We start from the raw sequence: 13,070 nt of genomic DNA on the forward strand, positions 1-13,070 counted from the left end.
ACTCTCCATTTAAAAGTTCTATATTCAGCAATTCGTCCATTCACTGAGCATTGTGCCTGGGACTGCAAACAAAGCCACGAATGAGACAAAAAAAAAAATCTAATAGGTTCAGACAGGGTGGTGAGGGGAGGCCAACTTGGGGACAGGGCGATGGGGCTGGAACTGAAGGATGAGATAGAGCCAGTGTTGAGCACTGGAGGAAGACAGGTAAATGGCAGGGATTTCAGGTATAAGAACAGCATATGTAATTGATGTTAATAGTGTCCACTGGGGCCCAGGTTGGAATGGGCCTTGTTCTAGTATATAGTTTGTGTTTATCAGGCCTGGGAGACAAGTATCTATCCACTCCCTTGACTGCCAGGGCCTGGGGAGCAGGAGCCTTGCCCCTCCATCTGTCCTTCCTTTCCTGGGAATACTGAATGAGTCCCCCCTTTTCCACTGCAGGCATCACCCAGGAGAAAATCAATGAGATGCGGGCAGCTCCTGAGCAGCAGATGATAGCAGACATCCACTGTATGATCGCAGCAGGCCAGGACCTTGACTGGGTAGATGCCCAGGGTGCCACACTGGTGAGGAGAGGGGCCAGGCTGGTTTGAATTCAGGGCTGGGGGCAGGGGTCATTATCAGAACCTGCAGCAACTAAGCCAAACTGGGCCAGCCCCCAGTAGAGGTCAGTTCTAGACAGCTGAAGTCTGTTTGTGGCCTTGGACCTCCTCCAGACTCCCTTGGGGCCAGGGTTGCCCCAGAATATGAAGTTAGCAGAGCAGGGTTCAGCCTCTTTGAGAACCTGCCACTCTCAGTAGGAGACTGGCCTCTGCTGTCTACCTGTTCTGTCTTCTTTACCTCAAATTCCAGGTGTCCATCCTCAGCTCATTATTTCTCCTCTTCCAATGATATCCTTCCCTTCGGGACTAGTGCCACCATTTATAAGCCCACCCATGTCATCTTGCTTTGCACCGGTCCATTCCTTTGCCTCAGTGTCTCCCCTCCTAACCTTCTGCCTTGCCCCATCAACAATCCCTGATATTGCTACGGTAGCCTCTCTTTGGGCTCCCTGACTTGAGTCCAGACACTGCCAGCCAGCCAGCACACAAACACATACCTCCCTAGTGCCACCTGCATTACTAGACTTTGGAAATAGGGAACAATTGAACCTTCTCTCTTAGATCTGCCCAGTTAGCTCCACTCATCCTATCTGTTCGAGTGTCCTTGACTAGGGAATCCTGTCCTCTCTTTAGGCTCTCACAGCGTAAAGCAGCCCAGTGTTAGGGAGATCTTCTTCTGCAGCCTCTAAACTGAAACTGAGTTTGGTCCCATCCCACCCCATGGCTGCCCTGGACTTGGGCTTTGGGCTGGTCATCAGTACCCAGGGAGGGTCTTGGGATTTTTTTTTTTTTGTGTGTGGAGAGGTATCTAAATCTGGATTCTATGGATAAGAGACACAATCACATTAGTGATATTTTTTACTGCCTAAACAGTGAAACAAAACACTACAACATTATAAAGCATTCTATAAAATTCTGGCACTGATTGGTGATATTTTAGCCGACATCCTAATGTTCTGTTACTGAGTTGCTTTAATAGCATCACAGTCTGTGTCCTATTACTGACTTCCACGAGCAGCATGAGACAGCTGGGTGTTTGTCGCGTAGGCCTAGATCCGCGTGCTTTACCATATAAATTGCTATCCACAGAGTAGCTCATTCTGATGAGATTCACCTCTTTTATTTTTAACAAATAAAAAAGGTATCAACAGACTTCATGAAGCATAATTAACAGGCTAATCGAAAATACAGTACTACACAGGTAGTGCTTGTCATTGTACTTTTTTGGTCTCCCCAGTATTTAAATACATCTTGGCAGGACACAACAGTAGTTATACAATGCCTTTGTGATCATTGTACTCAATGTTGTAGATCACATATTTTGAAATTCCCCCCTTTGAATTACAAAAATAGCAGCAAGTGAGTGTAGAGTTGGTTTGTGTTGAAAATGAAGGACAGCTTTAGAAAAAATGACAGAGACATGAGAGCACACAAGTAAACTTTTCCATGTGATTTTATGGGTGAAATTCACCTACTAACTCTTTCTGATGCTATTTGCTGTGGCGACGTCACAACAGTCTTGCTAGTTTCTGATGACCCGTGTGTATCCAACTTCACTTGAACCGACAATTATCTTAGAAAGTGAAATAGTCAGAATTTTTGCTTTTGGTCTTGGGATCTTGAGCTCATCAGGCAGGGCTCACTGAGTACCCTCTACACCCTCAGGCCTGAGCTGGTGGTCCAGAGGTGACCACTGGGCACCCCCACAGGGTTCCTGAGCCCTACTCTCATGCCCTTTTCTACCAACTGGGTCAATGCTCAGATATGCTCAGCCCAGTGCTCCAGGATGGAGTCCAGTTGTGAGAGGGAACTGCAGTGCTAAGTCAAGACCAGGCCATAACAGCACATCATCCAACCTGCTGGTGCTCCTCTGGGGTTCACTGGGCCCTCCAGGGCTGTGCTTCTCTGTCCCATTGGTTGGGGTGCTGCTGACCCCGAGCCCTCTGGTTGCCTCTGGTTTCCTCCCAGCCAGTCTTCTGTGGGCCTCCAAGGGCTCTGACCTCTCTTTCCCACTTGGACTGGGCTCTGACTTATCTTTGCCTATCTTCTCGTTCCTTCGCTCATTCCCTGGTGCTCCTTGTTCTAACCTAGGGGCCTCTGACTGTCTGAGATACCATGTCAGTATCACTTACTGGATGCTTATCCCATATGAAGTATTTTATGTATTTTCTGGGAAATTGAGCAAGTGGAACAACCAAGCTCTGCAGGTGGCTTCATCCCCAGAGGCCTGAACGGTGCAGGTAGATTGGGACCTCAACATGGGACTTGCCCTTATTGGATGTATTGGCTATCTATTGCTGCATAAGATGCCACCCCCAAACTTGGCATCTTTAAGCAATAATAAACTTTTATTATCTTACCCCATTTTCAGTGGGGTAGGGAATTGGGAACAGTTTAGCTGGATGGCTCTTATTAGGGGTCTGTCATGAGGTTGCAGTTGTGATGTTACCAAGGGCTGCAGAATCTAAAGAGTGGACTGGGCTGGAAGATCCACTTTCAGGGTGGCATACTCCCGGCTGGCAAGTAAGTGCTGGCTGTTGGCTGGAAGTCTCAGCTTTCACCACCATAGGGCCTCCCCTCAGGGCTGCTTGAGGGTCTTCACAACATGGTGGCTGCCTCTTCTTACAACGATGGATCCAAGAGGCCAAGAGATTGAAGCAACAATGCCTTTTAATGACCTCACTGCAGAAACCACATCCAGCCATTTCACGATAACCAATTAGCTGGAAACTACTCATTTATTCTGATCCACATTCAAGAGGAGAGGAATTATTCATCTTTTGAAGGGAACTATGTCAAAGACTTTGTAGTCACATTTTAACACCACCATATTAGACCATAAGACCCCCTTCCACAGGTCTTGGTGCATAGTAAGGAATTAGTAAGCTCTCTTGCCTTAACTGCAGGGGCTCTAAGATCAACTAGAGGGGAGAAGCGCTTACCTCTCTGTCTTACCTTCTAGGTCCATAATTGTACACTTAACAATCCTGCAGTGTGGATGGTATTTCCATCTCATTCTATTCCATGCTACTCACACCCAAAATGATCTGGAACTTGGGTAGGGTATGGGCAATCCTGCTTCCAAATGTGGGACCAGCCCCCATCAGGAATGCTCACTTCTTTCCTTTCCTGCAGCTGCACGTAGCTGGAGCTAACGGCTTCCTGCGGGCAGCGGAGCTCCTCCTGGACCATGGAGTGCGTGTGGATGTGAAGGACTGGGATGGCTGGGAGCCCCTGCACGCAGCTGCCTTCTGGGGACAGGTAGTTCTCATCCACAGGACTGAGGGGGACAGCACAGGGTCAACCTGCTGCCCTTTGGACTGGCAGTTGTTTCATAAGAACACAAGACCTACTTCAATGTTGACTATAGCTGGTTTGTGGGATATGAAAAGGTTTAGGGAGCTCCACAAAATGATTGAGACATATCCCAACAAGATGATAATGACATTTGCCAAATTAGAAAATTCTCCATGTCTCTGCTTTGAGTAGTTTCTCCATTGGTTGCCCAGATAGAAAACTCTGATTGCACCTTTTACAACCACTCCTTAGCTCTAGACAGCTCTAGAGTTACGATTGACTCCTTCTTCTGAACCTTGGCATGGCCCAGGTGTGCTGGAAGATGGTCAAGCCCATTGCATTTGCTAGGATTCCTGGCTCTAGGATTCAGAGCCTTCCCTGGAAATCACCTTAGCTTCCACCATTCTGGGATCACATCCTAAGAGTCCTTGGGCACTCTATCCAGCTCCTACACTTTCTGAGCATTGGGCAGGGAAACTTGGGCATATTCCTGTATTTCAGATGCAGATGGCAGAGCTATTGGTGTCCCATGGGGCCAGTCTCAGTGCTAGAACATCCATGGATGAGATGCCAATAGGTGAGTCCAATGCAGCACCTGGTACACAGTAGGCATTCATCAGTTTTTGATGGTTAGTGGGATAAATGGTTGAATATATGACTGGACACATGGCGGATTGGTGTGTAGATGGATAGAAGGATGAATGAATAAATTAATGGATGATAGATTAGTGGATGAATGGATGCATGGATGCGTGGATGAATATTCAGGTGAGTGGATGGATGGATAAGAAGAGGGTGGGTAGAGGATGAATCTGTGGATGGATGATTAGATCACTGAATCAGTAGGTAGATGAATGGAAGGATTACGTGGTGCGAGTGGCGAGGAAGATGCGGATTTCTCGGCATCTCCACATAATGGCTTGCTGGGTCTCCATGGGTACCTGCTTGTTTCCTTGATACTTCTTGTATCAGTGGAGAGTTGATGACTCCACTTGGAAATTCTCAACTCTCAAAGGTGTATGACGCCTTTGTTCATGGCTGGGAAACTTATGAGTTGTAACTGTGCATGACCCTGGACCTTCTGTTCTAACTCCCCTTAATGGATTGGGGTGTACCCCTGGGAAATAAGGCTGGCATTATTTTCTCCCGGCATGCCCCTTAAAATACTAGGAGTTTCAGTGGGTTGGGGTGGCAGCTCCCTTGATCTGGAAGACCCTTGGAGGCCACAGGCCCCTGCACCGACCCCAACAATGCACTCCTCTGCCCCTTCAGACCTGTGTGAGGAGGAGGAGTTCAAGGTCCTGCTGCTGGAGCTAAAACACAAGCACGACGTGATCATGAAGTCCCAGCTGCGGCACAAGTCGTCCCTGAGCCGGCGGACGTCCAGTGCCGGCAGCCGCGGGTGAGTCGATGGTGGGCCAGCCGGGGGGCCCGCAGTCTGTGTCCTGCTACTGACTTCCACGAGCAGCATGAGCAGCATGGGCCAGGGTGGCACAGCGTCCCAGCAGCCCCTCTCTCCCCCCAGGAAGGTGGTGCGTCGAGCCAGCCTGTCGGACAGGACCAACCTGTACAGGAAAGAGTACGAGGGGGAGGCCATTCTGTGGCAGCAGCGCAGCGCGGCGGAGGACCAGCGCACCGCCACCTACAACGGGGACATCAGGGAGACCAGGACGGACCAGGAGAACAAGGACCCGGTGAGTGGCCTCACGCTCTGCCCCAGCATCAGCCACCACTTCAGGAGGAAGATGGGCCTGGCCTGGCCTCACCTCTTCATCTCAGAGCCTCCGAGGGAGGCTGGTGGGGATGAGCCAGGACACAGGGGAGACAGCATAAGTGACCGAAACCCATCTGAAACCACCTTACACCAAAAAAGGGCTTGGCTAACTTGTGACACTGAAAAGTCTGGGCCCCCTGAGTCCTGGGGCTACAAAAGCATCAGGATACAGTCTCTCTCTCTCTCTCTCTCTCTCTCTCTCTCTCTCTCTCTCTCTCTGTGACAGAGTCTTCCTTTGTGTTGGCTTCACTGCCAAGCAGACCCCTTGAGTTGGCGCCCAGCCTCCAGCTGACATCTTTCTTACCTCCCAGTTGCTAGAGAAACAGGATTCTTTCCCCTAATCATCTAGCAAACATCTGAGAACTGAGTTTCACTGAACTAGCTAGTCAAGGATCCATCCCTGAACCTATTATGTAGTGAGCCGGTTGACTGTCTAGACCTGGAGTCTCGTCCAGCTTCTGGGGCAAGCATGGGGCTTGGTCTGCTCCACTGGAGCACAGAGCTTGTGAGTTCCCCGAAGGGATGTGGAGTATTGGTACCCAGGCAGGGAACACGGAGAACAGGCCTAAACAGTAATGCCCTCTGCAAAGGTGCAAGCGGATCGTGGCTTCAGCTCCTCTCGCTGGCTGGTAACAGTGTCTTTCTCCCCCTCAGAACCCCAGGCTGGAGAAGCCCGTGCTGCTCTCTGAATTTCCGACCAAGATCCCCCGAAGTGAAATGGATGTACCTGTTGAGAATGGGCTCCGGGCTCCAGTCAGCGCCTACCAGTATGCGCTGTCCAACGGGGATGTCTGGAAAGTGCATGAGGTGCCCGACTACAATGTGGCCTATGGCAACCCCGGGGTGGCCGATGCCACCCCGCCCTGGAGTGGCTACAAGGAACAGAGCCCCCAGACGCTTCTGGAGCTGAAGCGGCAGCGGGCGGCAGCCAAGCTGCTCAGCCACCCCTTCCTGAGCACCCACCTGGGCAGCAGCATGGGCAGGACGGGCGAGGGCAGCAGCGAAGGCAAGGCCCCCTTGATAGGAGGCAGAACTTCACCGTACAGCAGCAACGGGACCTCAGTGTACTACACGGTCACCAGTGGAGACCCCCCGCTCTTAAAGTTCAAGGCCCCCATGGAGGACATGGAGGAGAAGGTGCATGGCTGCTGCCGCATCTCCTAGTCTCTGTGTGATGGAGAGAGTAGGGGGGAGGCGGGTGTTGCTGGAATCTAGGCCAACCCAGCAGCCTTGGCTGGGGAGGCTTCAGGGGGCAACTGGGGTGGTGGGGGGAGGTGGGCTCAGCATTCCAGAGGAACGCTGAGCCCACCTCTCACTCAGCGGCCCCGTCGCATCTCCACTTCCCATGGTCTGCTTCCCACTGCATTGTCTCATCAGAAACCAGGCCCTTGGTGGCTTCATGACGCCCCCTGCTGTTAGTTACGGAAGGGCAGGCTGGCGTTCTGGTTCTGATGTGCGTAAGGGCTTCTTTGGACCAGTACTCGCATGTCACATATAATTAACACACACACGCTTGATCAACATGTGCAGGAATGACACAGCTGGGCTCATGGGAAGCAGATGAGACTGGGAATTTGTAAGCTATTTCTAAGAGGATCAAGGTGAAGTCTCAGAGTCTGATACCACTGCCAACATGTCTTTAGCAGGGGAGGGGGCCTGCTAAACTGAGACCCAACGTCTTGCCCAGAGTCTTACCAGGATTTGGGCCTCCATCCACAATTGACAGGAGCAGAAAGTCCTCTCTGTGTTCAAAAGGAGCCATGAACCCACATGGGTTAGATGGGATGGGCACAGGCCTGCTCCCCTCAGCCTTGCTCATGTTGGGACTCACCTGTGGGACTGCCCAGATACCAGGGTGGGAAAACAGGCCATTGCACTCCTGGAATAGCTCCAACCACATTTTTCCTCTTGGGTGCAAGTATCAGAAAATGGAGGAGAGGAAGGGGAGCAAAGTTAGTGTTTCCCAAGGGGTATTTGATTAAAAATCTATTCTAGGCTGTAAAACTCCAGGCAGGAAGTAACTGCATTTGCTTGCATTCGTGGATTGTATCCTGATCATTAGGTTTTACTGATGGGTATTAGAACGAAGCTGTGTGAGAAGCTGCCTTTGGAAAGGCTTTCTAGGGAGAGGGGTGAGTTCATGTTGTCAATTTCGACAAACATCTCTGGTAACCAGAGATTAATTTTCAGACTGTTCCAATCCAGCCTATTTTATTCAACCGTCCGTGGACTGAGCCATCACAGTGAGGGGCTGCTGGGGCCCCCACCCCTCCCAAGTGAATGCTCAAGACCCTTGGCCCAGCTTTGCCTTTCTGGAATGATTGGTGAAACCAGTTGGCCAGTTGGTCCTTGTGGACTCCTCCCTGGCCCCAGGGCTGCCAGCCTGCTTCTGCTGCAGCAGTGATGCCCCCATGCCACAAATCCAAGGTGCCCATGGCAACACCCTGCACAGCACTCAGTAGAGAGGTGGTGGGTCTCCCTCTGGCCCTATAATTTCATAACCCCAATCTCCCTGATGCTGGGAAGGGAGGGCCATGAGGGGCAGGCTGCTGACCCCTCTTCACTGCATTCTCTCATGAGCCCCTTTGAGTGCACAGCCCACGAGCTGGTGCAGTCCACAGGCTCGGCCAAAACCCATTGGTATAACTAACAAGCTGCAGGTTTATTCCCTGCCCTGTGCGCCTTTTATTTGTCCTAAAACTACCTCCTTGGGGCTCTGGGATTTGGGGGACAAATATGTGTTCCCTTTAGCCCTCTTTTTCTGAGACTATGAAAATTTCCCCTGAGGGCACCTGGGCCAGGGGCTGGGACTGGAGGAGATGCCCCTCCTTTGTGCCACGACTCTGGCTATGGGCTCTGTCTTTTGTCAGCCTCCGTCCTGCACTGTTGCCCTCATGGCTCCTGGAGCCAAGAGTGGGAGCTGGGTGCCAAGGGACCTAACTAATGTTTTACCAGGTACAGGGCTCCTGGGCTAGAGAGCAGGGGCTCAAGGCAGCTGCTGGATGCAGAGTCACAGCACAGGCCATCCCATCCCGACCCCAGGACAGATCCATTCTAGGATCAAGGGGCAGGTCAGGAGACTGTAGACAGGGGTGCATGACTCCTGACCTGCCTCTGTGGTCTGGGGCAGGCTCTCCGTCATCTAAGCCTATGGCCAGAGCAGGGTGGAGTTCATCCAAAAACACATACCTTTGGCTTTAAAACAGTGCTTAGATCAGACTAATACTGAAATCCCTCTTAAGCTGCAAGTTGGGGGCTGCCGAGGGAAGCCACACACTCCTAAGACCTGTGCAGGTTTTTGGATCTGTTTGCTCAGGGGCCAGAATTGAAGGTATTTATTGCCCACTCTGGGCCCTCTGGCCTTCCCTCCCCACTTGCATCCTCTCTCCTAAGTCATTCCTTGCTAGGGAGGGTGGGAATCCCAGCTCATTCCCCAACAGGAGCCAACTAGAGACTTGGGCATTAGCTCATGTTTTCAGTCAGGGATAAACCATTCCCCATTAGGATTCCAAGTACCTGGGGAATTTTCCCTGTGGGCCTCCTGGGTTGTCCCTGGAGGGACAAAGCTGGGACAAGGGCCATTCATTTATTCATGCATGTCATTCATGAATAGCTGTGACATACCAGGCACTATCTTGGTACCTAAGGATGAAGGAGAAACAAGACAAAGTGAGAAGAACTGCTCTTTACAATTTCCATCCCTTGCAACCTCAATAACCCCATTCACTGCACCTGAGACAGGCAGGATAACTGCTTCTAGGTCCCGCATCCCTTTGCTTTCTAGCTCACAGAATCCTTAGAGCAGTAAATCCTTTTTGCCAGGAAACCATTGTCATGATCCTCTCTGGATAACATTTGCCACTAAATACTGATGCTGGTTCTTGGGTTCCAGACAGATGCCATCCCATCTGGAACTTGCAGGGACAGCTGCTTTCAGACCAGTATCTTTGGGGCACTGTATAATAGCAGTGTGAGATTAGTGACTAGAAGAGTAAGGAGTCTGGAATTTGCTGCCAAATGCCTCTCAGGTTCTGAAACTCATTGCTTCTTGCTCATTTTTGCTCACTTATTCCATAGTCCTGCTGCCCCACCAATAGCTGGGAGGAAAGGCGCTTCTCCTTTAATATTGAAGCATTTCCTCATGAATCTTTATTCTTTTGTTAGGTGTAGATCAGGAAGCTGGTAGAAATCTGACTAGTCGACCAGATGCCTGGCTCCTGCTGAGATACAGGTCTGGTGGCAGTTCCTGGCATGTTAAAGGAAGTTACTTCTAAAGCAGGTGCCACCTGGCTCACTGTGAGCTCTGGCCCTTTCTTCTACCCTGTGCCCCCAAATAATTGAAACTTGGTGGTTATCACAGTGAGTTTCTGGTCAGTAGCTCAGGGCTGCTAGACCCAGGTCTACTGAAGACAGCAGGATGTCATTCTTCATCAAATGCGCAACATTGGCCAAACTGCTCTGCACTGTTTGATCGATTTCAATAGGCTTAGAAAAAGCTAACAAGGATGTGTCTCCCATCTCACCCCGCCAGTTTGCTGGTTTTGTAATAACATAAGACCATTTTGGTTATTGGTGTCAGATACCTTTTGACCTTGAGCTTCTCTCCCACCTGCTTTCCCAGAGCAGGATCCTGGGGCACTTTCCAGAAGGGTGCGCCTTAGAAGTTTCCCAGAAGGACTGTATATAACCCTTGCTATTGTTGCCTGGATAGCTCCCCTCCCCCGGGACACCCAAGAACAAAGGGTCCTGTGGTCAGTGGAACAGATTCGTAAAAGTGACTCCCTTTGCCAGAAGCTGTCGCCCTCTCCTCCACAGGAATCTCTTGTTGGCCAGAGGGCCTGCTTCCTATGGGCATTGTAAGTGCCACAGTGCGGGGCCTGGCTCTGCACACCCAGAAAAAGTCTGCAGACCCCCAGCCCTCCGCAATAATTCACCAGACCAGAAGCCACTGATGTACAGAGAATACTCAAGAAAAATGTATTTTATGTGAAAAAAGTTAAAACTCTGTATACTGTATCAGCAGCTTTGTGTAAAAATGGCAATCAAGAGAGTCTAATATATTTAAAACTTTTTTTTTAAAAAAAAACCCTCGCGGATCTTTGATATTGTATTGAAGTAACTCCCAGGTAGCTCCTTACCCGGCGGAAGTGGCAAGCCACCTGGCCAAGACTGTGGCTCAACCACACCCCAAAGGGGCACACCTCTGGAGTTGCTTCCAGCTGCCAAGGCCTGTGACAGAATTCGCTGTTAAGAGTTTTTAATTAAGATTATTAAATTCCTTTTAATAACACCTGCTAGTGTGGCTGTGGTCATTGCTGTGAGTTCCCTTGAACTGGGTTGACTTGAATTCAACAAGAGGTAAAGCCTGGGATTGCAGGTCCTCACCACAGTGGGCATTCCTGGGGGGTGGGGGTGGTGAAGAGGGCGCTGCAGAGGTGACACTGGGATAGACTGTCTTTCCGTACTGGAAATGCTGAAACCTGATGAGTTCAAGCAAAGATGGGTGGATGGGAATGACTTTTAGTCTGTCAGATGTTCCCTTTGGGATCAACATGGAGCTCCTAGGTATAGATGATTTTTCACACTTTCAAAGGTAGTGTGATGACACCTTGCTATATAACAGGTCTGCCCTCTCCTCTGTTCTGTTCTTGGCATGCTCTGACCTGCCCTGGCCACTTCCCCCCATCCACCCCTGTCTTTCCCATCATAGAACTTATAATGGGGAAATAAAATACTGTGCCACACTTTATATTATTATGACAAGTGAACCTGCTTATTCTCAAGGGCAAGCTATATTCTGTCCCACACCATGGTCCTTGTTTCCTGTGCCCACCTGAACACTAGATGCCAGAGCAGGGACACCTGGAAGACCCCCAACACAGGTTTTAGAAACTTTACTAACAGGCTGGGAATAGGGAGGCACGGGAAGAGAGAGCAGCAGGCATTCATCCATTTAAAAGGTTTGTTGGTTTGTAAATAATAATGGTAACAGCATTTAGGAAGTACTTTACACATCTACATTGATTTTCTCATTTACACAAAGAAAGTGAGGTCTAAAGGTGGGCTATTGGGTTTATTGGAGCTCATGATGACCTGGAGGAGCGAGGCCATGGTTGAGCAGTGGAGACACGGGAATGCTTGGACAGGGCTGCAGAGAGAGGGGAGGAGCTCTGGAAAGAGGCAGTGTAGACAACTCCTCCTAGGTGTGATGCTATCAAAGCGAACAGAGAAAAGGGGAGGAGGCTCTAGAGGAGTGTAGGGTCCAGACAGGGTTGCTTTAAGGAAAAGGATTTCAGCATGTTCCTATGCTGGTAGGAATAGACTAGTCAAGAAGGGAGACCTATGACCCTTGAGGGAGGGGAGAGCCGCTGGAGAGTTACCGTTAGTGGTGGAGGAGCTGGATCCCAGCGCCTCAGGGGAAGGGCTGGCGTTTGCTGGGCCTCTACTGAGCAGAGGTGCGGATGTAACAGGGTGGTCCCGCAGGCCCAGCAGATGTGCCGGGCAGGTGTCCATGATCTCTCTGACTGTTGTTTTCCCGCGCACTAGTGGGGGACCTCCAAGATAAGCAGAGGGGAGAAGGTAGCGCGAATGAGGGAATCGTAGGCGAGGGGGCAACCCAAGGGCCCACTCAAGGTCAGGGGTTTAGAGCACAACCAGTCAGCTCGGTTGCATTTTCTCTTCTCCAGTCCTGCACTCCGGACGGGCGCACGCGGGGGGCAAGCGGAAAGTGGGTGGGGAGCGGCGTGTTCAGCCAGGGCTAGGTTCTGTCTTGCAAAAACAGATGAATGAGAGACCAAAACACGACCTGCGGGTGTAATCAAAGGATTGGCTACTATGACGACGGGCAATTTCGAACGAACGAATGAGTGACTGACTGCAGGTGACATGGCTGCCCTCCCGCAAGCTGAGAGCGCAGGACCGGCGCGTTCGGGGCCCGGAGCGAGCGCGGGCAGGGCCGACAGGCGGCGAACGCGGCTGCGGGGGCCGGACTCTCGGACTCCGAGGCCCGTCGCCCTGGCCGCACGGTCACTCCGGCCGGGCACCCGCTCTCCAGCCGACGTGCGGGGCTCGGCCGGCCGGAGGGCAGGGGCGGGCACGGCCCCGTCGCACCCGGCGAGGTGTCACCAAGTTTAAGCTCCGCGAAGAACCCGCAGGTAGAGGGCGGGTTCCGCACCGCGCAAGGTTCCGGTTGTCAAGTGGGGCGGGGCAGGGCGGCGCGGCAGCCAATAGCACTCTAGGGGCGTGGCCCAAGCGGCGTGCGCAGCGTCCTGCGCGGCCGTTAGGCGAAGGCAGCCAATGGGAGAGCCGGGGCGCGGGCCGGTTAGATTCAAAGGTGCTTATAAAGCGGCTCGCACGCCCGCGCCGGCCAGACCCGGCCGCTCGCGATCGCCGCC

The 13,070-nt window shown here is 51.5% G+C and overlaps 1 protein-coding gene across 1 annotated transcript in view; it reads left to right on the forward strand.

Annotated features, from left to right (window-relative positions):
• Positions 1 to 10,919, forward strand: part of PPP1R16B (protein phosphatase 1 regulatory subunit 16B) — a 92,210-nt gene extending 81,291 nt beyond the window's left edge. Inside the window, exons 6-11 of the mRNA XM_037498755.2 lie at positions 445 to 569; positions 3,741 to 3,866; positions 4,404 to 4,479; positions 5,175 to 5,304; positions 5,428 to 5,596; positions 6,331 to 10,919. Of these exons, the coding sequence (XP_037354652.1) occupies positions 445 to 569; positions 3,741 to 3,866; positions 4,404 to 4,479; positions 5,175 to 5,304; positions 5,428 to 5,596; positions 6,331 to 6,840 (1,136 nt within the window). The 3' untranslated portion in view covers positions 6,841 to 10,919. The remainder of the gene's footprint in view (positions 1 to 444; positions 570 to 3,740; positions 3,867 to 4,403; positions 4,480 to 5,174; positions 5,305 to 5,427; positions 5,597 to 6,330) is intronic.
• Positions 10,920 to 13,070: the final 2,151 nt, after the last annotated feature.

Source organism: Talpa occidentalis, unplaced genomic scaffold (genome assembly GCF_014898055.3).
Source record: "Talpa occidentalis isolate TD23 unplaced genomic scaffold, MPIMG_talOcc4v2.1 talOcc4.10, whole genome shotgun sequence".
NCBI classification, from domain to species: domain Eukaryota; kingdom Metazoa; phylum Chordata; class Mammalia; order Eulipotyphla; family Talpidae; genus Talpa; species Talpa occidentalis.